The 25,617-nt window shown below is 45.8% G+C and overlaps 1 protein-coding gene across 1 annotated transcript in view; it reads left to right on the plus strand.

Annotated features, from left to right (window-relative positions):
- CELSR3 (cadherin EGF LAG seven-pass G-type receptor 3) overlaps positions 1-25,617 on the plus strand; it is a 237,479-nt gene that overhangs the window by 147,777 nt on the left and 64,085 nt on the right. The window contains exons 4-15 of the mRNA XM_063941154.1: positions 8,703-8,818; positions 11,589-11,677; positions 12,915-13,072; positions 13,416-13,579; positions 15,724-15,849; positions 16,423-16,592; positions 19,272-19,457; positions 21,113-21,223; positions 21,315-21,483; positions 21,742-21,883; positions 22,314-22,434; positions 23,439-23,622. Coding sequence (XP_063797224.1) covers positions 8,703-8,818; positions 11,589-11,677; positions 12,915-13,072; positions 13,416-13,579; positions 15,724-15,849; positions 16,423-16,592; positions 19,272-19,457; positions 21,113-21,223; positions 21,315-21,483; positions 21,742-21,883; positions 22,314-22,434; positions 23,439-23,622 — 1,736 coding nt within the window. The remainder of the gene's footprint in view (positions 1-8,702; positions 8,819-11,588; positions 11,678-12,914; positions 13,073-13,415; positions 13,580-15,723; positions 15,850-16,422; positions 16,593-19,271; positions 19,458-21,112; positions 21,224-21,314; positions 21,484-21,741; positions 21,884-22,313; positions 22,435-23,438; positions 23,623-25,617) is intronic.

Consider the following 25,617-nt stretch of genomic DNA (forward strand, 5'->3'; position numbering starts at 1 on the left):
AATACCGACACTGGTCAGAATGCCGACGCGGGGGGAATTATAAGCAGGCCTATACCTCTTCTTACTACACCTGAGTTTTGTGTATGAGATAAGATGCAATGCCTCTTTATATAAATATTCCTGTGTTGTTTGTCTCTCAGAAATACTCCTGTCCTTTCTATCTGGGGCACTCTTCTGTAGGCATGTGTCTCCTGTCTCCATGTGGCACCTGTCTCTTGGCTGGGGACCTTGGGTTAATGAGGTTTGTCTCTACACCTGTCTGTGCCCTGGTGCGATCGGGACTCTGGGAGGTGCGATTTGTGGCAGATTGTGTGCAGTGCTGGAGCAAAATGTGGTGTAAAGGTCCTAAAAAGACAAACTGTTATTGCAGTAACAACAGAAGATGCACAACACAACTCACAGCCATTAATAAGGGGAATCCTCCTGTAACACTCCTATATCATGTGTATGATAGCTGAGAAGGAGAAATAGGTTGCTGAGCTCATGGCGTTTTTCGATCAGAATCAGTGCTGTTTATTAATTAAATCAATTGTCATACCGATGTGATGTGAGCAAGTGCGCCCCCTGGCTACAGCTGTGTTGTAACTGTGCATTGTGACGATGCATTTGCGAGTGGTAAATGCAGGACTGGTAGAGGAAGGTTTCCATGTTATGCCAAGTAGCGCTGCCAGTCATCCCAAATTGGGACTTCCAAACCAAATTCAAGGTATTGATCCTGCTCACCCCCATATTTACTTGCAGATATCATTACATTCTGTTGCTATGTCTTCAGCTCAGTAGCTGCTTATGTGGATCCTGGAATATTTAGGGAAATTGGATAGGTACATGAAATATATAAAGTATAACCCAGCAAGGAGCGGTTCCTCTTGACCTCCTGCTCTCAACCAGCCCCAACATTAAATCAACTGCACCCACATTGAATAATTAGACCTCCCACTCTGTAACCAGCCCCAGCATTAAATGAACAACATTCACATTTAATAACTATACCTATTTCCCTCAGCCAGCACAGAGACTAATTAACAGTATTCACATTTACAAGTGGCCCTCCTCCTTCTCCCCAGTCTTAGCACCACGTTCAGTTAATAGCCCCAAACCATTCAAGTATAGCGATAAAGGCCACATCACCCCAGCTTAAATTAATAAGCCCTACCATGACCCAACAATTAAATTAAATAGTTCCTACCATCAATTATATATCCCCTACCATTACCCAACCAATAAATGGATTACCTCACCCACTAGTAAATTATTACCCCCACCACCACCCTCATCCCACCATTAAATTAATAGCCCCCTCCCCCAATACATTAAGGGGGAGATTTAACAAAGATTGGAGAGAGATAAAGTACCAACCACTCAGCTCTAAAGGGCCGTACACACTGGTCGATATATCGGCCGTTCTCTTGAACGGCCGATATATCGCGGGACCGTCGGCCAGTGTGTACGGCCGATACGTCTGTGAACTCCGTCGTTCACAGAAGTATCGCGTCGGCCGCGCAGCACAGCCGACGGCCAATATATCTACCGATATATTGGCGCGTCGCTGTGTGTGTACGGGGCGGTCGGCCGACCGCCCGTACACATGCTGCGGCGGCCGGCGGTGATTGACAGCTGAACTGGGCGGGCGTGTGTACACGCCCGCCCAGTTCATGACGTCAGTCCCCGACGGATCGAGCAGTGTGTATGCTGAACACACTGCCCGATCCGTCCATAGATATATCTGCAGATCAATTGATCTGCAGATATATCTATTAGTGTGTACCCACCTTAACTGTCACTTTACAGGCTGTGTTTGAAAAATAACCGAAATTAATTGGTTGATACTTTAACTCTCTCCACTTATCGCTCTCAGAGTTTTGATATATCTCCCCCCCTCAATGCCTCCTCTTACCTAAACATTTACCTTCTTTTATCTGGTGTCCTATGTTTTACTTGCTGCCGGCACACGTGGCACAGCACTCATATCGTCACAGGACAATCAACGGCCAAATGCAGTAAGGTGGCTAGTACGTTACCGGGGTGGGGAAGGGATTCCTGGCAACTAGAACTACCCCCTCTTTATATCTCCTGGATGTATGTATGGTTGGCAAAGAAATTATTTACCATATGTAACTGCCTAGTGGCACATGGTCATTATTACTTTTATACCAGAGGTAGGCCTCTGCAGGGTAGGGCATGCTGGAACTTGTAGTTGCACACCAGACGGAGAGCTACAGATTTCCCTTCTATGCTCTATATCAGTCCACTAGTCTTGTGTCCTGTCTCTATCTTATCCCAGATGAGGCCTCCCATCAAAACATAGCACTTACTCATTAAATTAGAATTGATCCAATGGCCATGATATCATTGGCAGCTGCTCCGCCCACCAATCAGGGGCCTCGTATGGTTCCTCGGTGTGTCAGCAGCATTATCTCATCCAAGGCAATGAGTAATGTTCCTGCTGCAGCAATTTGGCTAAGTACTGTAGATGCTGCCAAGACGTGCTCCGGTGACTGACTTGATGGTTTTCATCAAAAGGAAGATATTTCTGCTAAATATTGTACTGATCAGTCTAGCTTAATCAAGCTAATTATTAACCCCCTAAATACTTTGCAGATCAAACTGTTCATCGTCTTATAAACGATTCATTATCACCAGTTATACCGAAGACAGCTAATAGCAAATTGATCTCATCATTATTTTAAACGAGAAGTGTTAATAAGTGAAAATCACACGTGTGCTGTTGTTTTTAACAATATAAAAGTGTTAATACCTTTATAGTCAGGAAAAAAGTTCTATTCAAATTTTACACTCAACACACTATGTAATTAATTAAGGTTTTTTGAATTAAATATTTTTAAATATATATTTTTCTAAATATAATAACATTTGCAGTAAATTTAAACAACACACAAAAAAACAGTGATTAGCTAACAATTTTTTTTTAATTAATTTACAAGTGAGAAGCTGCATACATTTTCCAAATTATAAAAGTAAATATAAATTAAATATCTAATTATTAAATTTTTATCTTCTGATGATTTTTTTTAATGCATATGCAATTTTATATATAGAGTAAACATGGTTCTTTCAGTAGTATTAAATTAATATGTGTCATTTGGTAACATTAGCTTATTATTATCGATTTTGCCATTATTTTTTGTTCATGTTGTTCTTGAAAACATTTGTCTTATTTTTAATGTTAAAACGGCCACGCCAATTATTATTTTTTTAAACCTAAACTACATGGTGGTACATAATTTCTTTCTGCGTTTATTATTCTTTAAATAAAAAAAAAGTGGTAAAAAAATATAATGTAACTACTTTTTGGATGGCGAAGTTGTTTGTGGATGACTTATATTATAGTTTAGTGGTCTGATTAAAGTTTCTTTTAGTTAACCTATGGCTGCTAAAATATTAATGGTGTCCTGATGCCAGTAATTGTCCGTAAATCATTTTAATTGCGTCCATCAGTCAGTGGCTCACTTTTACTGTTACCCATTGATTCAGCCTTATGTTGTTAGAGTGATGATTCATTTATAAAGCAACATATTGATTAGAACTCTAGTAAGGGCTTTCCCGTAGCCTTGAGGATCTAGGGTTGTCTAACACGATATTCAAACATACGGCTTTATTTATCAATTTAGATATGTATTTGCATTTACGCATAATCTTTATTCAAAAAAATAAATTTAAAAAATCACCTGTTATGCTACTTTTAACATTTTCAGAGATTCGGACGGGGCTGTGTATAACCCCTGTGATGCTTTCCAGACTGTAAATACCACCTGTCTTTTAAAGAATGGAAGCGGATTATTCCTATTCTTTTATACGCATGATAAATGTTGCATATTTTACTTTAAGTTCATGGATGCAGTAATTAGTCTGTTCCGTCTTTTATTAGATTTGTCACATTTTATTAGATTTGATCATGTATGGGGATGTTTTATTTAATCTCATGCCCTAAGGAGGTCACGTTTAATAACAGGTACCGTGTGCATTCTGCAGGCCAATAAAATGTAATGGAATACATTATAAGGTAATGGATGGGAGACCTCTCATAATGAAATAATGACTACTTTGCTAATTTGGTAAAATAAGATTGGTAAGAAGGTTAATACAATAATTTTTGTGTATGAGTCAAACAATACGTAGTATATTTTGCTATCAAATTAAACATGTAAAAATAAATTATCGTGTGAAAAACGTCTATAATGTATATTACACCCTAACCCTAATTCTGTACCTGGAATTAAATGCAGAAGACAGTTAGTAACCTCAAAAACATAAGTGTGCGCAGGCTTACCCTTAATGCATCCTACCACCCACCTACACACATTATCCGTCTATTACTCAGGTGTGGTATTGAAGGTCGACAAGACTTAAGTCGACAGTGTCTAGGTCGACCACTGTTGGTCGACAGTAGCTAGGTCGACAGGGATTCTAGGTCGGCAGGGTCTCTACATCGACATGGTCTAGGTCGACAGGTCAAAAGGTCGACATGAGTTTTTTAAATCTTTTTTTGGTGTCGTTTTCGCCATACAGTGATTTGGAACCCCAATTAGTGCACCGCGTCCCCTTGCATGGCGAGCAAACTTCGGGCAAGGTGCCTCGCTGAACTTCGGGCAGGTTACCGTTCCCAGTCGTAGTCCACGTGGATCGTAAAGTATAAAAAAGTTCAAAAAAAATGTGAAACTCATGTCGACCTAGAAACCCTGTCGACTAGTTACTGTCGACCAATAGTGGTTGACCTAGACACTGTCGACCTAAGTCTTGATGACCTAGAGACCGGATACCCTATTCCCCCATACCCATATCCCACCATGTGACATACGCTACCCGGCCTACCAGTTCCTCTCCTGGGACATACAGCTTTCACCTGGCCCTGGGCGGTGATCACTGCTGTTGTCTTTTCCGCACTGTTGCTGGCTCCCCGGGAAGAGGCAACCTCATTTTCAATCCAAGATGAGCAATGTGAAACTGCTGTACTCAGATACAACAGTTTCCAACGTTGTCCATCTTGGATTCAAAAAGAGGCTGGCTGCCTCCTCTTCCCTGGGAGCTGGCGACAGCAGGAATGGGATGATTTAGGTAATGGCTGAGGCAGCCTAAGGTGTGTGTCCGCACACATGTGTTCTCGAACAGAACTGACAGATGGAAGACATCTATATTCATACTAGGGACCGTCACAGTTGAAGTGAACGTCCGCACATTGCCAACCAGCAAAATGTTAGGTTTATTCTGTACTTTGTTTCTAACCAGGGAATCAGGGACATAGCCAGAACTTTGTGGGCCCTATGGCCACATATGGAAGAGGCTACTTCCCAATGCTTCTAGAGAGACACCTCTCTCCACAGTGATTATTCATTTAATGTCCCATAATATTGCCCTAATTCATTATATGTACCATTTTATGCCCTATAGAAGTGCCCTAGTTCAAGTTATACCACACACCAGTTTGGGTTGGGTATCGGGAGACCAAGCAGGATCCCGACAGCCACAATCCAGACGTATCCCGGCATTTTCTCCCTAACCCTAGCCTCCCCCTCCTGCAGCCTAACCCTAGCACACCCCTCCTGTAGCCTAATCCTAACTTCCCCCTCCTGCAGTATAACCCTAACACACCATTCACACAGCCTAACCCTAACCTTCCCCTCCTGCAGCCTAATCCTAACTTCCCCCTCCTGCAGTATAACCCTAACCTTCCCCTCCTGCAGCCTAATCCTAACTTCCCCCTCCTGCAGTATAACACTAATACACCCTTCGCACAGCCTAACCCTAACCTTCCCCTCCTGCAGCCTGATCCTAACTTCTCCCTCCTGCAGTATAACCTTAACCTTCCCCTCCTGCAGCCTAATCCTAACTTCCCCCTCCTGCAGCCTAATCCTAACTTCCCCCTCCTGCAGTATAACCCTAACACACCCTTCCCACAGCCTAACTCTAACCTTCCCCTCCCACAGCCTAATCCTAACTTCCCCCTCCTGCAGTATAACACTAACACACCCTTCGCACAGCCTAACCCTAACCTTCCCCTCCTGCAGCCTAATCCTAACTTTCCCCTCCTGCAGTATAACCCTAACTATCCCCTCCTGCAGCCTAATCCTAACTTCTCCCTCCTGCAGTATAACCCTAACGTCTCCCTCCTGCAGCCTAATCCTAACTCCCCCCTCCTGCAGTATAACCCTAACCTTCCCCTCCTGCAGCCTAATCCTAACTTCTCCCTCCTGCAGTATAACCCTAACGTCTCCCTCCTGCAGCCTAATCCTAACTCCCCCCTCCTGCAGTATAACCCTAACCATCCCCTCCTGCAGCCTAATCCTAACTTCTCCCTCCTGCAGTATAACCCTAACCATCCCCTCCTGCAGCCTAATCCTAACTTCTCCCTCCTGCAGTATAACCCTATCCTTCCCCTCCTGCAGCCTAATCCTAACTCCCCCCTCCTGCAGTATAACCCTAACCATCCCCTCCTGCAGCCTAATCCTAACTTCTCCCTCCTGCAGTATAACCCTAACCATCCCCTCCTGCAGCCTAATCCTAACTTCCCCCTCCTGCAGTATAACCCTAACCTTCCCCTCCTGCAGCCTAATCCTAACTTCCCCCTCCTGCAGTATAACCCTAACCATCCCCTCCTGCAGCCTAATCCTAACTTCCCCCTCCTGCAGTATAACCCTAACCTTCCCCTCCTGCAGCCTAATCCTAACTTCCCCCTCCTGCAGTATAACCCTAACGTCTCCCTCCTGCAGCCTAATCCTAACTTCCCCCTCCTGCAGTATAACCCTAACGTCTCCCTCCTGCAGCCTAATCCTAACTCCCCCCTCGTGCAGTATAACCCTAACACACCCTTCCCACAGCCTAACCCTAACTTTCCCCTCCTGCAGCCTAACCTTAACACAATCTTCCCATAGCCTAACCCTAATCTGCCCCTCCCGCAGCCTAACCCTAAAGTCTCCCTACTGCAGCCTAAGCCGAACCATTCCCTCCTGCAGCCTAACCCTAACCTCCCCTCCTGATGCCTAACTCTAGCACACCCCTCCCATAGCCTAACCCTAATCTCCCCCTCCCGCAACCTAACCCTAACCTCCCCCTCCAACAGCCTATCCCTAACTTTACCCTCCTGCAGCCTAACCTTAACACATCCCTCTAACCAGCCTAACCCTAACCTTCCCCTCCCGCAGCCTAACCCTAACCTCTCCTTCCTGCAGCCTAACCCTAACCTCTCCTTCCTGCAGCCTAACCCTAACCTCTCCCACCTGCAGCCTAACCCTAACCTTCCCCTCCCGCAGCCTAACCTAACCTCTCCTTCCTGCAGCCTAACCCTAACCTCTCCTTCCTGCAGCCTAACCCCAACCTCTCCCACCTGCAGCCTAATTTACAGCTTTATTAATGCATATCAGCATCTTACACCACAACATACCGCCAGCGCCGTAATTAAATGAATTAACGTCAAATAACGAGACATTTTATTTCACTCATACACGGAAATCTTTGCTCTTTCCTGAGTGTGATGCGCTCTTGCCCACATTGCTATCACAGTCGACACTTTTAAAAAAAGAAGTCAAATAATGAATGAATAATGATCCATAGACTGGTTGTCAGTGTGACATAACATAAGATACACATTTGCAGCGTGCTAAAAGCCTGGTACTTAGTGCTGCTCTACTTGCAACATACAATAAGTGTATCAGTCGAAAGAGGAGGGGGCCTAGGACTGCACACCGTAATTCTAAACATAATAAGTGGTGCTACCATGCTGAGACTTGTAGTTCCACACATAAAAATAGATAAAGTGCGGGTGCACACGCCAAGTACTAAACACTGCTAATCAGAATAATTAGAATAAACTCTACATAGAGTACATTTGAGGGGCTTAGCTTAATTTTGGCCAAAAATATGGGCCTCTCACCTATTTAACACTCTCAACACATAGCTGCTGCTTCTTACTAATACAACACCTTTTAACACGTATACCTCTCTCTAGTGTGAGGCCTTGGGGCGGCTGGCTTGTGTTGGCCTGAGGGGGGGGGGTCCCATGCCCTGGACTTGAACCTTAGTGTTAGGGAACCACCAGATGAGATCACTGTGTGGCAGTTGGTGGGCCCATATTTTTGGCCCAAATTATGCTAAGCACCTTACATTTACTCTTATGTTATATTGCAGAGTTTATTATAATTATTCTGATTAGCAGAGCTTAGTACTAAGAGTGTGCACCTGCACTTTCTCTTCTTTCTATTTCAACTGAAATGTCTATTTAACTCATAAGTGACACAGCAATGATACACTGAATTTTTCAGTGGTTCTTTAGAAACATGACAGCCAATAATCGGCATGTTCCTGAGTCACAGATGACGGGCGTAGTCACATGCACTGCCGATGACGTACGTAGTCGCATGCACTGCTGATATCGGGCGCACGGAATGTATTGGGTGTTCCTGGTGGGTGACTTGGAGAACACATGGAGGTGCTCCACCTTTTGTGCATGTTTGTGAAACTGGTTGCATACACAGCCGCTCACAAGTCCTCAGTCCATGCACATTGGGTTGCACTGGTGTACACTAGGGAAGGACTTTGTAGCGGCAAAGACTCAGAATCAGCCCCAGTATGTTAATAGGGATGGAGATGAATGGTAAGGCTGGTATGGGAGTGTTATCAGCGCAGTACTGTTGTGTCAGAGGCGATGACGTTGTGTATTAATTTGGCTTTGATTGGATCACCCCGTTTAGATTTGCCACCAAAGAGAGGAATGGTCTCCTGTTTTACAATGGACGTTTGAACGAGAAACATGACTTCATCGCGGTAGAGATTACCGATGGACAGGTGCAGCTGAAATACTCCACAGGTTTGTGCTGCCTAGAACATAAGTGGGCTGGAAGGGACACCTAGGGGCATATTTACTAAACTGCAGTTTATACAAGTGGTGATGTTGCCCGTAGCAACATTCTTCAGCTGTTGTAGAGTCAGAGGCATGCTGTGACTTGTAGTTCGCTAATATCACGGCAGCCTTTGGTACAGTATGGAGGTGCTGTAACATACACTAATTACCAACAGTCTCATCTAGAGGACTAATTTAATCTCCACGTCTAAAGGTCAGATAATTCATTTTATTTCTGCTACATTTCGCTAATCATGTAATTTCAGCATGAAAACGATTGAGAATTATTACTTAAGGCATTTATTAGTAACTAAAGGAGCAAAAGAGCTGCTGTAATTATCCTTTCTACCTTCTCCCCGACAGAAGCCATCTTTCTCCTTACATCATTAGGGTGCCGCTGAATGTCTCATTTGCATCTCATTTGAATACTGCAGCCGCTGGCTCTAGGCAGAAAGTGACAGCGCGGTGGGCGGCGGCAGCAGATAGAATTTCCCACCTGTGCTCTGTTACCAACTGTCCCCAATTATCTGGGACAGTCCCAGATTTAAGTGTAGGTCTCTGGAATTGTCCCTATTTTTCAAAATCCTCTAGCAGAACAATACACCTCCTCTTTGTCTGAACCTTGGATTCCGTTCTCATCACCCATTCTTATTTCCTCGGCTTTATAAGTTACTACGTGTTGAAGAAAAGTATTTATAAATGGGTTCAGGACATTATGTCGACGGAGAACTTGTTGACGCGTACATCATGTCATCGCCGAAGAAATATCGACATGATCACAATACTTGTTTGAACAGCCGCAGGGAAGAGGCTGTGTATTACAGTACAAGTAATATGGTAATGCTGCAGGAAATAGTCGCCTCCTGCCGGCACTTGTGATCCGAGTGCTGCGTCCGAAGACTCAGCATCAGATGTTCGCAGCCCTCTGAGTAAGCCTCAGCTCACTCAAAAAGACTGGCAGAACTGGCTTGGCCACGCCTACAAAATGGGGCCACACCCCCATTTTAAAAAATGCTGCCCTACGCTACCCCGTCCCGCTTCCAAACGGCCGCAGTTTACTCAGACCTCTTGCCATAGGACCACCGGATTTGCGGGTCTGAATCGGGACCCATGTCAGCAATTAATTTGCAATGTATCCCTACACCTAAATACAAATACACAGTTGCAGATGCGCGCTCCTTCTGGAATGACTTGCAATTAGTGGACACCGGAAAATCTTCAAGAATCAATCAATCTCAGAATGAGGTCAGCTCTTCTGTAGGCTATTATCTCCCCATATGCATTTTCACACGTTTCAGCTCCTGAGAGCCTTTTTCAAGGTGTATATACACCTTGAAAAAGGCTCTCAGGAGCTGAAACGCGTTGGTGGTATCTGGGATAGACTGTAGCAGACCAACTACGGAAAAGAAGGTGCCTGGCCAGCGGTGAAAGGGTGCAGACATCCCGGGAGGTACCCTAGTAACAGTACACAAACGCTGATGGGTGGGCATCTGAGGACACCCCACGTATTTTGGAAAATGGATATGGGGAGATAATAGCCTAGAGAAGAGCTGACCTCATTCTGAAATTGATTGATTCTTGAAGATTTTCCGGTGTCCACTAATTGTAAGTCATTCCAGAAGGAGCGCGCATCTGCAACTGTGTATTTGTATTGAGGACTTTTTGGAGTGGAGGTGACCACTCTAGCAGCTGCTGCAGCCTCATTGAGTTGGAGCGCGGGTTTGAAACTGTATCTTTCGTATCCCTACACCTAAGCCTAACCCTAATGTTGACATTTTCCAGATGTCCACCTGTCATATGTAAACTTGTTAACCGTGTCGCTGTCCTAAGTGTCATTATGTCGCCATAGTGAACGTTGATTATATGTCGGCATACCTTTTACGTCCACTGCACTTGTCATGTCGGGGAACGTACAGTAGAACTACAAGTTCCCCTCTGCCAGCATCGTGAATGACGGATCAGTGGGAAACTATCCTCCGGTTTTACAGGCCACAGGGATACACCTCCCGCATTGCTCTTCTGTGCCGAATCCTCCTCTGGATCAGATGCATCTGAAAATATCCCATGCATTAATAAATATTTCATGTTACAAGTCTGGCGTCAGAGATATTAAACCGACTTTGCAAAGTGCCGTCTGCCGCGTCCACCCTCCAGGAGGCCGTGACGTCTGTGTGTTATATAAGACTGCCATTAAGTGGCACATTACTTGCAGGGACACAGGTCCTGCTTACATGGTTTGTATGGCAGGATCCCTGCTCGCTGGATTGATAGCTCCGTTACATGCAGTAACCGCTGCTGTAAATCTCCTGTCCTCGGTGTGACAGAGGAGACCCGGCTCAGGCAGACGTCAGGCTTCACGTTTACCGCTTAATAGTCTATTGTATCAGGCGCTAGAATTGTGGTTCTGTGTCTGCTGGGAAAGAAGACGTTGCTGAGTGCATCATTAATGAGCATTACTCCACTCTCCAAGATACACGCCGCACTCTTCCATTAATTACACCTCATTCTTTGCCTGATGGATGCTGGAGAAATGGGTTTAGCAACCTCAGCAGTGTGGACATCTGTTAGAGGGGTGATGGGGCAATGAGTTCTGGCTCCTGGTATTAATTTTATGAGTACGGCCAGGACAGAATGAAGCTGTTTAACCGTCCACATTGATATAGTGATGTGCGGTAGATGAAGGTTGCTTAGCAACTTCAATGTTTAATGTACGTTTTTTCCATTATGTGGTTTCAAGGTGAATCCAGCACCCTGGTGACCCCGTTTATTCCCGGGGGTGTTAGTGATGGGAAATGGCACACCATCCAGCTCCGCTACTACAACAAGGTAAGAAGTACACGTATCAGACGGACTTCCTGTGGGATACCTAGAGGATATTTATACCTGGTGGGGAACAGGGGGTGTTGGGGTGGTCTGCGGGTGACCACCGATTGGAAAATCCCTCATTGGTACCATCTAATTCAACTAATGGCAGTAATTAGCGCCCTAAATTACGTTAACCTCTTATTGATAATTAAAGGGTGCCCATTCAGTTGTTCTGGACCACTTTAATTATCGCGCTTATCACATCCAGTTAGACAGGGTTTAACCTCGTAAAGCTGCAAAATCCGTCTAAGCTAATTGGCGCGGCGGGGAAAAGTCCTGGTTGGTCGCCCGAACAGCCGAATTTTCACACATTTTAACTCGCAGCCTCCGGAGGTGCGAGCTAAAGGGTGGCACTCAATATACCGTCTGTCAGGATCCCGGCGCTCAGCATACCGGCACCAGAATCCCGACCGCCGGTATACCGACAACTATTCTCCATCTTGCGGGTCCACGACACCCCTGGAGGGAGAATAAGTAGCGTGCGCCACCGTGCCCGCAGCGAGCCCGCAAAGGGCTCTTTTGCGCTCACCCCGCTGCCGGCATTTCGGCTGTCGGGATCCCGTCGCCGGTATGCTGGGCGCCGGTATTCCGACAGCCGGCCATTTGTAGTTCCCCCCCCGAGCTGAAATGTGACTGCTGCGGCTAATGGGCGTCATGATCGGAGCAACATTTGAATTGCTCCTATAATGTTGCCAACAGAATGTTGGCAAATTCTGAATGTCAACAAGAAAAAATTATGTCAACATGACTATTGTGTCAGCATTTTACAGGTTGACATCAAAATGTCACCATACCGTTTTTGCGTATTTAAGCTTAACCTTAAGCCGAACCCTAAATAAAATACTAAAATGTAACGTCAACATTCTGATGTTGACAATAAAAATGTCGGCATAATGAACATGTTGACATTTTGACCATGGCATCATTTTTAAAGGTTGACATTCTGACTGGATACCTTTGTGAGTTGTTCATTGTCACAACCTCTTCCCTTATACATAAAACGTTGTCGTTTTTAATTGATTTTTTTTTTTTATCGTAAATTTTTATTTATTTAAAGAAACAAACATTAACAAATTGAGATAACAGACATAGTACAGCAGATATATAAATAGAGATCAAAGTTTTTAATTGATTTTATCTTTAATATTCATATTATGATTTATTTTTGGTTTATGTTTTGTTTCACCCTCCTGTACAGCCAAAGACTGGATCTATGGGGGTAGCTCAGGGACCGTCCAAAAAGAAGGTGGCCGTGCTGGCAGTGGATGATTGTGACATTTCTGTGGCCCTGAAATTCGGCAGTGAGATTGGGAACTACACGTGCGCAGCGGAAGGGGTGCAGTCCAGTTCCAAAAAGTGAGTAGGCATTCTCTGTGCCGTCGGCTACTAAAGTCTGGCAGCCACCGACACACGGTGGAAGCAGGGATTGGAGAATGCATCTGTTCACTTGGAGCCAGCGACACCCTGGGGCGCTGTCGGCCTTCTAGGACCCTCCCTAATAGACAGAATGAGAGGGTGACCTACAGAATACTGAATAAAAGTCTGCATGAGATTTGAACTTTTGCAGTTTCCACAGTTGGTTCCTCATCATCTGTACGTACATAAATGCCACCGGAATACAGAACCATTAATAAGCGGCATGAGTGGCCCAGTAGGAGTAGGATTGTATTGCACACTTAAGCTGTTTTTATTTTTGCAGATCTTTGGACCTCACAGGCCCCCTGCTCCTGGGTGGTGTCCCCAATCTGCCTGAGAACTTCCCGGTTACACACAGAGAGTTCATAGGTTGCATGAAGGACCTGTACATTGACAGCAGGAAGGTTGACCTGGCTTCGTATATAGCAAATAACGGAACATCTGCAGGTAGGATACACAGGGTCATATCCTTGCTTATGAGCGGATACCGTCATCTGCCTTTACAGATACAGGATACTGCTATGTAGTATTCTCTCCCTCTCTTTGTGTCGGGATCCGGATTGAAAGTCGACAGTAACTAGGTCGACAATGTCCAGGTCGACCACTATTGGTCGACAGTAACTAGGTCGACAGGGTGTCTAGGTCGACGGGGTCTTTAGGTCGACATGTTCTAGGTCGACAGGTCAAAAGGTCGACATGCGTTTTTCACAATTTTTTTCTTTTTTTGAACCTTTTCATACTTAACGATCCACGTGGACTACGATTGGAACGGTGATCTGTGCCGAGCGGTGCACTAATTGGGGTTCCCGGTCACTCTACGAAGAAAACAACACCAAAATAACATTAAAAACTCATGTCGACCTTTTGACCTGTCGACCTAGAACATGTCGACCTAAATACCCTGTCGACCTAGACACCCTGTCGACCTAGTTACTGTCGACCAATAGTGGTCGACCTAGACATTGTCGACCTAGTTACTGTCGACTTTCAATACCACACCCCTTTGTGTCGCACAGAATCAGCAGATAATTCTACATTACACTGCATCCACTTCTCTCTTACTAACACTGGGGGTCATTCCGACCCGTTCGCACGCAGCGGTTCTTCGCTGCGGTGCGAACGGATCGGAAATGCGCATGTGGGCCGGCTGAAATGCACACGCACGTCGTTGCCGTCGCCCGACAACGACCAGAAGAAAGTAGAAAGTGATCACTTGCGCGATCGCAAGAAGATTGACAGCGGGTAGGCGTTCCAGGGCGTCTACTCACCGTTTTCCGGGCGCATGGAGATCCGAACACAGGTGTGTCCAGGCGTTTGGAGGGCAGATGTCTGACGTCAATCCCGGAACCTTCGTCGCTGGATCTGTCGCACAGGGTAAGTAGGTCTGACCCTGGTCTTGTTTTCAAGGAAACTTTTTTAGCATAGCAGGGCTGCACAAGCGATCGCAGCCCTGCTATGCTAAAATACACACCCCCATAGGCGGCGTCTAGTTGATCGCACGAGCAGCAAAAAGTTGCTACGTGCGATCAACTCGGAATGACCACCATAGGGCCTAATTTAGACCTGATCGCTCCTCTGTGAATTTGCAGACGTCTGCAATTAGATAGTCGCCGGTCAGACAGAGTGAATAACCGCCCCGTTCAAGTCTGCGTACGCCGTGCGAAAAGCTTTGCAAACACTGGTCAGCTGCAAATCCGGTTGCACCTCACCATCAAATGATTTTTCCAGTCTGTGCAGTGTGTGCGCAGTACAGTATTTGCTCCTAAAGTGCGATACAAACAGGGTGATCGGGCCGGAGCGGACGTCACACACCCTCCCTGAAAACGCTTGGGAACGCCTCCGTTTTTTTTGACACTCCCAGAAAACTGTCAGTTACCACCCACAAACGTCCTCTTCCTGTCAATCAGCCTGCGTTCGCCTAGTGATAAAAACAAACACAGGATATATTCGCGGTTTGGCCTCGCGTCTGCGCATTACGATACGTACGCATGTGCAGTCATTCGATAATCGCCCGCTGTGCGAATTCGCACAACAACGATCAGGTCTGAATTAGGCCCATAGATCTGTTGTATGCAGCAGTACAATTATACGCACCAATTACTAATACATGCAGCTCAGAGGCGTCTCAAGAGAGGAGGGGACCCGTGTGCAGTCTCCGTGTGTGGGCCCCCTTCTCTCCCGTAGCCGGCAGCGCCGCTGTTAGCGCTCTGAGCAGTGATACTCTGGCACAGTGCCAGAGTCTGCAGAGCATGCGCAGGACTCCGAAAAAATGTCCGCCGTGCCATCTTTTCGGAGTCCTGCGCATGCGCTGTAGACTCTGCCACTGTGCCAGAGTCTCTAGTGCACAGTGCGCTAGCAGCGGCGGTGCCGGCTACGGGAGAGGAGGGGGCTCACACACAGTCACCGATGGATGCCGGAAAGGTAAGTATAGAAAAAATGGGTGCAGTGTGTGCAGTGCGGGCCCCCTCTGGATCCAGGGGCCCCTGTGCACCGCACACACTCACCCATTATACTGTAGATACGCCAGTGATGCAGCTATATGCTATAGCCAGGGTATACTCCCTTATTCTCTCTCTCTCTCTCTTTGCCAGGGTGCCATGCCAAGCAATCCCTGTGTGACTCCAACCCATGTAAGAATGGTGGCAACTGCTCATCGGGCTGGGGAACCTACACATGTGCTTGTCCATTGGGATTTGGCGGCAAGGACTGCAGGGTTGGTGAGTACCGGAGTACAACCTGAGATTTCCAGGGATCTACTGGGAAATGAAATGTTATTTTAGTTATTGTAGCTGTATTATATGGATACCAATCATTTGCAGAGTTTATTTAAACAAAATGGTTCTTTCTCTAAGTATGACAGCAAAATTAAAAGTTAAACAGAGAGACAGATCATTAATTATATAGAGCGTTTTTCCTATATGTGATAAATGTTCGTGACTTGTGACTTCTCTTTGGTCAAGTGAGTAGGGAGGAGAAACATTGAACAGTGCTGCCCTCTAGGGGCTGGAAACTGAAACATTTCATTGAAGACTTAATAAACAGAACTCCATAAGCCCAGCATTATCATTGGATAGTGAAAGTTGGAAATTACTTTGTTACTTCCTCTATGTTCTAGGCTTGTATTGTGGACTGTAAGCTGTCCCTGTGGGCTTTCACACCCTAGTTATCTAGTGCCGTGTTTAAAATGATAGCTAGAATCTGGTTGCTATAGGCAACAGCTGCAGTTGTCCTCTTTAGAAGGTATGATAAATCTCCCCATCAGTAACTAACTGGTGTTTTCCTTCTCGCAGCGATGCACCATCCCCATCATTTCAACGGAAGTGGGATCCTCTCCTGGGACTTCAAAAATGAAGTGAAGATCTCCATCCCCTGGTTCATGGGGCTGTCATTCCGGACACGACGGGCTGACGGGGTGCTGCTGCAGGCGCACGCTGGGCAGTATACCACCATCCTGTGCCAGGCACGTTCAGTACTTACAGCCTCATGTGGATACTTACGTAATAAACCACAATGTTGCTTAAATGCATAATAAGTAATGAAAGTTTGAGATTGTTAGACAATGCTCCAGTATCAATCAGGAAATCACAATCACAGCTTGATACATGCGAGTTCATTAGCTTATTTCAATATAAAAAATATGTAAGATTAATATTCAGCAAGGCTGCCCTCTGCTTTCTATTCTGACCATATAAATACCCGCTCTGTCCTCCATGGATACTATAGTATACAATGGCACAATCAGTTCACAAGCAAGCAGTGACCTCACTGCAAATGCAGCCTATCAGTTCACAAGCATGCAGTGACCTCACTGAGAATGCAGCCTATAAGTTCACAGGTATTCAGTGACCTCACTGATAATGCAGCCTATCCGTTCACAAGCAAGCAGTGACCTCACTGACAATGCAGCCTATCCGGATAATGTCTATATGTAAAACACAATAAGAATTATTCTATCCTTTGCACATAAAAATGAACAATAATAAAAGTTCTAATAAATGTCTTAGTAGATAATTAGTGAAAAGCATATGATATAGAGAGCATTAATTAAAGCAGTTGGTAATCGTTATGCAAACTTGATATCCAGCTGATTGTCAGTAGTGAGATCGGTTTAAACAGAATCTCCGTTTTTTGCTGTGCTCACTATGAAACTGACACTCACTTTAAAAAAACCAATACCGTTCACTGAAAGGTATCTTTATATTCCTTAATCCCATCTGGTGTCTTCAGGATTCAGGACTCCAACAGGCCAATCACAAATGGATAAAAAGAAGTACCCCTTAGGGAATTTATTCACAAAGACGTAACAAATTTTTCTTTAAAAAGAAGAACACGGAACGCATACCCGCTCCCAAACAGAGGCTGTGCTTCACCACTGAGATGTCCGGAATATCTCGTATCTTGAGAAAGGGGGCGGACCCCCGAAACGCGTTGATGCTGTAGTGACGTGGGAGCTGATCCAGGAGAGAGCCGCAACTTACCCGCACCCCTGAGGCTGTTTGCCGTTACAGCGGACTGAGATATTCCGGACATCTCAGTGGTGAAGCACAGCCTCTGTTTGGGAGCGGGTATGCGTTCCGTGTTCTTCTTTTTAAAGAAAAATTTGTTACGTCTTTGTGAATAAATTCCCTAAGGGGTACTTCTTTTTATCCATTTGTGATTGGTCTGTTGGAGTCCTGAATCCTGAAGACACCAGATGGGATTAAGGAATATAAAGATACCTTTCAGTGAACGGTATTGGTTTTTTTAAAGTGAGTGTCAGTTTCATAGTGAGCACAGCAAAAAACGGAGATTCTGTTTAAACCGATCTCACTACTGACAATCAGCTGGATATCAAGTTTGCATAACGATTACCAACTGCTTTAATTAATGCTCTCTATATCATATGCTTTTCACTAATTATCTACTAAGACATTTATTAGAACTTTTATTATTGTTCATTTTTATGTGCAAAGGATAGAATAATTCTTATTGTGTTTTACATATAGACATTATCCGGATTTAAGGGGTTTTTAGCGCTGTACACTCCTCTCCAAATCTCTTTTTTTTGTGCAGTGTTAACTACAGGTGTTGGTGTATACCTGGGATTGGAGTTGAGCAGCTGATTACCAGCGCTGTGAGGGGGAATAATCTCTGTTTTCACAATGCAGCCTATCCGTTCACAAGCAAGCTGTGACCTCACTGACAATGCTGCCTATCCGTTTACAAGCAAGCTGTGACCTCACTGACAATGCAGCCTATCCGTTCACAAGCAAGCTGTGACCTCACTGACAATGCAGCCTATCCGTTTACAAGCAAGCAATAACCTCACTGACAATGCAGCCTATCCGTTCACAAGCAAGCTGTGACCTCACTGACAATGCAGCCTATCCGTTCACAAGAAAGCTGTGACCTCACTGACAATGCAGCCTATCCGTTTACAAGCAAGCAATAACCTCACTGACAATGCAGCCTATCCGTTCACAAGCAAGCTGTGACCTCACTGACAATGCAGCCTATCCGTTTACAAGCAAGCAATAACCTCACTGACAATGCAGCCTATCCGTTCACAAGCAAGCTGTGACCTCACTGACAATGCAGCCTATCCGTTCACAAGAAAGCAGTGGCCTCACTGACAATGCAGCCTATCCGTTTACAAGCAAGCAGTAACCTCACTGACAATGCAGCCTATCCGTTTACAAGCAAGCAGTAACCTCACTGACAATGCAGCCTATCCGTTCACAAGCAAGCAGTGGCCTCACTGACAATGCAGCCTATCCATTCACAAGCAAGCAGTGACCTCACTGACAATGCAGCCTATCCGTTCACAAGCAAGCAGTGGCCTCACTGACAATGCAGCCTATCCGTTCACAAGCAAGCAGTGGCCTCACTGACAATGCAGCGTATTAGTTCGCAAGCAAGCAGTGACCTCACTGAGAATGCAGCCTATCAGTTTACAAGCAAGCAGTGACCTCACTGACAATGCAGCCTATCAGTTCACAAGGAACCAGTGACCTCACTGGGGCATGAGGAACTTTTTGACAAGCGCTCTGGATAAGTAGACAGACTGACCCCAGTAAAAACACTCAGCTTTAGTATTATACACAGTACTGTTTGTTAGCAGAACAGTTCTCTCGCTAATGTCCGGGTTCTGTCTCCACAGCTGACCTCGGGCCTGGTCTCCTTCTCAGTCACCCGTGGCACCAGCAGAACCTCCAGTCTCCTATTGGATCATATGGAGGTGAATGATGGGAGGTGGCATGACCTGCAGCTGGAGTTGCGCGATGTGCGCAGTGGGCGCGAAACGCGTTACGTCATCACCATCAACTTGGACCATGGGATTTACCAGGTACCCTGTCTGAAAATGTTAAGGCGCCAACACTGTAAGTTACAGGAGCTTGATACTACTACAGGGATTCAGGAGAAAAGCATTTATAAATACTAGATAAATAGGGTGTACAGTTATGTGAAAGGTAAGACGGGGAATCAATGCTTTACAGAACGGGTATAAAATCCATGGAATAGTACAGCATCGGACTAGGAGGGAACTTACCCAGGCACGGATCTCTGTTACTAATGCATTATAGGAAACCTAACTTTTGGGGTCATTCAGACCTGATCACTCGCTAAGCTTTTTTTGCAGTCCTGCGTTCGCATAGTCGCCGCCCATAGGGGGAGTGTATTTTTGCTTTGCAAGTGTGCGAACGCATGTGTAGCAGAGCTTTACAAACAGATCTTGTGCAGTCTCTGAGTAGCGCAGGACTTACTCAGCCGCTGCGATCACTTCAGCCTGTCCGGGACCAGAATTGACATCAGACACTCGTCCTGCAAACGCTTAGGCACGCCTGCGTTTTCCCAACCACTCCCTGAAAACGGTCAGTTGCCACCCGCAAACGCCCTCTTCCTGTCTATCACCTTGCGATCAGCTGTGCAAACGGATTCTTTCATTAAACCCATCGCACAGCAACGAACCGCTTTGTACTTGTTCGATGCGCCTGCGCATTGCGGTGCATACGCATGCGCAGTTCTGACCTGATCGCAGCGCTGCAAAAAAGCTAGCGTGCGATCAGGTCTGAATGACCCCCAAGTTTACTAGACACTAATGATCTTGGTAATTACCCATCTATCAGTGCACTTACAGTATAATGCCTGACATGGGAGGGGGGTGGGGGGTGGGGGGGGGGAGCTGTAGCAGGTGTAAAATAACAGTGAGAGTAAAGCTGTTTCCATGACAACAGAACATGCCCCAAACAGTTATTAAAGGACTAGTAAATGGACCTAGGTGCCGTCTCACCTAAGTCTGTCCCCACTCCACCCCTCCCCATCTAGCCTCTGTCCTGCCCCTTCCCTGTTATATTTAGTCCCTATTCCCAGTGCAGTGGTCCTCCTCTCCTGGTGGTCTATCCCGTTGCTGAAATGGGAGCTGTTAGCGGAGTCGCACTGCTGCAGCATCCTCCAACCTCCACTGCGCATTAGAAAGCGGAGTTCTGGGCAACTGGACCCCCACCCTAAGTGTGCCTGATTTCTTTCACTGTAACTTATGGTGTGAATGTCCCACCTATTGGTAGTAACTTGTAGAGTTCATAGAAAATAAAGTCAGTATGATGAAAACACTAGGGCTCCAAACCCCTTTTCCTAGAGAGAACCCTATAATTTCTGTAAAAGTTTCCCCTCTGTGTATGATATGTGCTTATCATATAAACTGCTCCCACTGCGCCATGTTCAGCTTTCCCTACACCCCCCTAGGAGGAGCCCATGATTATCACTTCTCCACCGCCCAACATATTTCTCCTATCTCAGTATGTCCATGTGTACTAGAACCATTCCCATTCTCCCAAAGTGGAAAGTGGGTGTGACTTTGCAAGAATGTGGGATGTGCTTGTGCTAGGCAGAGGTGTGGCTTTTTCTGATTTGGGGCGGGGCATGGGCAAGTGGTGGGTTGGGCTTATTTTGTCCTGCTTTTGCTATATAAAATTCTGCAGCGGTTGTTCTATCCTTCTTCAGGACACAGTAAATGTTGGGAATGAGTTGCATGGACTGAGGGTTAAACATCTCTATGTGGGAGGAACTATGGGAGGCCGAGAGGTGCAGAATGGCCTGGAGGGCTGCATACAGGTGAGGTCTATAATCTTACCTTCGATCCGTACAGTTATGTTGTTATCCCTGGTGTAATGTACTCACCTTTATGTGCTCTGCTGCTTTCCAGGGGCTGCGACTGGGAGAGACATCTAGTGGCATTACCTTGCCCAAGCCAACCAGTATCTTGAATGTGAAGACTGGCTGCAGCGTTCCTAATATGTGTGCTCCAGGCCCCTGCCAGGGGAACAGCTCCTGTGTGGACAAGTGGCTGGGCCATGACTGCGTCTGTCACCCAGGTGTGTAGTAAGATACAGGCACGGGCACCAGTTTCTTTCTGCTTCAGCATATGGCATAGGTGCCCTGTGGCTTTGTAGCTATTGTGGAACTACATGACTCAGCATGCCCTGCCAGCCTGTGAGTAATTGCCTTACTGTATGTTATCATGACTGTTGCCAGTAGACATGATGAGACTTGTGGTCATCTAACATGACAGGACGGTAAGTGGGGAGGTCCCGTGTTCTCGGTGGTAACGGGGGTTCGGTTTGTCTCCTCAGGGTACTATGGAGAGAGCTGTGTGGATGTGTGTCAGCTGAACCCGTGTGTGAATAAAGGGGTGTGCCGTCATCTCCCAACTTCTGCCCTGGGCTATACCTGTGAGTGCTCGGGCAACCATTATGGAAGATACTGTGAGCATAGGTAAGTTACTCGGAGAGAGGGGTGATTACTATCTGACTGTAGTGTAAACGCCTTGGGCCTGATTGTGCGTCGTATGCAATGCCCATGTTCCCTACTGCGCATGGCACAGTGTGTACACACAGAGTCACAGGGGCTATAGAGATGCACAGTATCAGGAATGTACTGGAAATGTATTGGGAGGTGGCTAATCAGACGTACAGATATCGTCCGTCCTATGGACACGTTATGGGTGTGTCGCAGACCTGGTTGCAGACTCAGACATGTAACTCTTAGATAGGAGGCCGTGCTCTGGTGGAGAATCTGCACCTAGTATGGGGGTTGCACAGGTTGTGACGATGCGTCTGATGGTTGCATACAAAGATGCGTCCACAGATGCTCATTATCTGTCATTGTGTGATATATAACTGATCATGTGCCGCTTACCTTTCAGAATGGATCACCAGTGTCCCCGGGGCTGGTGGGGGAATGGAACCTGCGGACCGTGCAACTGTGACACCAATAAAGGTTTCGATCCGGACTGCAATAAAACAAATGGGCAGTGTCACTGCAAGGTAGGAGGGAGTGCTGTCACTGCAGGGGAACTAGATGCACTATTACATTACATATTGTCTAATGCACATGGTTATTATTTGGATTATTGTATATTATCTATATGTTGTGGTGGAACACGGAACATGACACCCCTCAATATTAGCAGAGCTGCGCTGTATATACCATATAGGCAGTCTGTGTGTATGCATTGGGCACACAGACTTGTTTAATCGGGCAGCATTAAAATTGTTGTTAATTAGAATAACTTATTCTATGGCAGGGGGATGGTGGGGGGTGTTATTCTGCAAGGCATGTGGGGGTCACAGTTACTGAATTAGGGGGTATTGATGTACAGTGCACAGCATCAGCTCCATATGGCTGTGTGATCTATATATATTAATGCGAAACCCCTCACTCACTGACTCGCTCACTCACTGACTGACTGACTCACTCGTTCACTCACTGACTAACTGACTCACTCACTCACTGACTCATCACTCACTCGCTGACTCATTACTATTTCTCTTACTTCCCAATACATTAGGAAGATGATATGTAACAGGTATTCTGCAGGTGGGAAATAGGAAAACTAATTAGAATGTTAATAAACCTCCCCTAAGGGGATGAAAAGGGGGTTGTCATAATGACGTCATTACCGATGCGTGGCTTACGTTGCATGAATGATAACGCCCAAACGGACAATCGGATCAAAATTTGGACTGCGCCTCCAGTGTGTAGAATTTAATAAACTACAAAAATGGTCCTGTCACTTTTTACCGTATCTGCTACGGGTGCTCCTCGGGTAACGCCAAGAACCATGGATCAATATTTACTCACATTAAGACATCTCAGATTTACATCTCTATAGATTTACGAAATTTTTAACACTCATTTATATTTACAACCGTGAAAATCGGAATTCCCGTGTGAAGAACGGGTAGCACAGCTAGTAGAAAATGTGTCTGTTAGAATTCTGAAATAATGTAAATAAAGCGGACGTGTTCCTCTTGTTCTCTGGCTGCAGGAGTTTCATTATCGCCCCAAAGGAAGCGATACGTGTTTGCCTTGCGATTGCTATCCCATTGGCTCTTCCTTAAGGTCATGTGATCTGGATACCGGTCAGTGCTTTTGCCGGCCTGGAGTGATTGGGCACCAGTGCAACAGCTGTGACAACCCGTTTGCCGAGGTCTCGCCGAGTGGCTGTGAAGGTGAGGTCTGGGCTTATATGTAGGGCGGTGCTCCTACAGAATGAAATGAGCAACTGTTTTCTGATTGTTATGTACTTTATTTCATTCACATTGGATTACTGTTGTGCTATGACATTTATTATGTTCATTTGTGACCCTTTAGAGTTTATCTTATACCACTTTCACACATAAACCCCCGGCTCGGACCGGAGACACTGTGCATGGCTTGGAGCTTGGGTTTCCCTGAATCGTCACCATTCACACCGGATCTGAGTCTTCCAGTGATCCAAGGCTTTCTGCTTACAGTGGACTCTTGGAGATGATGTCATCTCCATGCTCTATTGTGCCCACCAATCAAACCCTTTTAGGCATGACCCGGGTCATGTAACCATAAGCTCTTTCTCCAAGCTCTGTCCCGGCAAATAATGTTTCATAAATTCTTGCAAAATATAATCATTTTTAAAATGAGCAAATCACAATCACATAAAAAGGCAGTTTACGATAAACATGCCCCAGAACGTTACCCCTCGCACAGAAGTCCTACAAATGTGTCCAGACAGAACCTCCACATAAGGAGAACTATAAAAAAAAAAAAAATTCTGAAAATTATATAAACATTAAATATACTTTAATTAGTTAATGTACTTAATTAAACACACGCAGAAGACTTCTAGTTACAGGTATGTACAGCTGTTGTTACAGTGACATCTGCTGGTCATTAGATATATATAACTGAAATCTAACAGCGAGGGACAAATAACAAATATGTATTTTCAAGTGCGTAGTATAACAGATGAACAACATTAACAAAAATGTATCTTCTTCACAGTTTTCCTTTAATTGAAGCCATTGAAAGATCGGGCATAGCCAGACTAATGCCCAGATTTATCAACCCTTGGAGAGTGATAAATAGCATGGTGAGAAAGTACCAGCCAATCAGCTCCTAACTGGAATTTTTCAAACACAGCCTGTAACATCACAGTTAGGAGCTGATTGGCTTGTGCATTATCACGGTACAATTTATCACTCTCCATGGCTTGATAAATCTGGGCATAAGGGGCATATTCAGTTAGCCATGGGATTTACCCCGCAGCCAATCACCACACCAGGCCGATTCTTTTAGCAGAGAATAACCCGCGCGTTAATCCCTGAGGGTGTACTTCTGCACGCAGCTTCCACGCGTTAATCCCTGAGGGTGTACTTCTGCTCGCAGTTTCCACGCGTTAATCCCTGAGGGTGTACTTCTGCTCGCAGTTTCCGCGCGTTAATCCCTGAGGGTGTACTTCTGCTCGCAGCTTCCACGCGTTAATTCCTGAGGGTGTACTTCTGCTCGCAGCTTCTGCGCATTAATCCCTGAGGGTGTACTTCTGCTCGCAGCTTCCACGCATTAATCCCTGAGGGAGTACTTCTGCTCGCAGTTTCCACGCATTAATCCCTGAGGGTGTACTTCTGCTCGCAGTTTCCACGCGTTAATCCCTGAGGGTGTACTTCTGCTCGCAGTTTCCACGCATTAATCCCTGAGGGTGTACTTCTGCTCGCAGTTTCCACGCATTAATCCCTGAGGGTGTACTTCTGCTCACAGTTTCCACGCATTAATCCCTGAGGGTGTACTTCTGCTCACAGTTTCTGCGTGTTAATCCCTGAGGGTGTACTTCTGCTCGCAGCTTCTGCGTGTTAATCCCTGAGGGTGTACTTCTGCTCGCAGTTTCCACGCATTAATCCCTGAGGGTGTACTTCTGCTCACAGTTTCTGCGTGTTAATCCCTGAGGGTGTACTTCTGCTCGCAGCTTCTGCGTGTTAATCCCTGAGGGTGTACTTCTGCTCGCAGCTTCTGCGTGTTAATCCCTGAGGGTGTACTTCTGCTCGCAGCTTCCACACGTTAATCGCTGACGGTGTACTTCTGCTCGCAGCTTCCACGCATTAATTCCTGAGGGTGTACTTCTGCTCGCAGCTTCCACGCGTTAATCCCTGAGGGTGTACTTCTGCTCGCAGTTTCCACGCGTTAATCCCTGAGGG

The sequence above is a fragment of the Pseudophryne corroboree genome, chromosome 9 (genome assembly GCF_028390025.1).
Source record: "Pseudophryne corroboree isolate aPseCor3 chromosome 9, aPseCor3.hap2, whole genome shotgun sequence".
Classification (NCBI taxonomy): Eukaryota; Metazoa; Chordata; class Amphibia; order Anura; family Myobatrachidae; genus Pseudophryne; species Pseudophryne corroboree.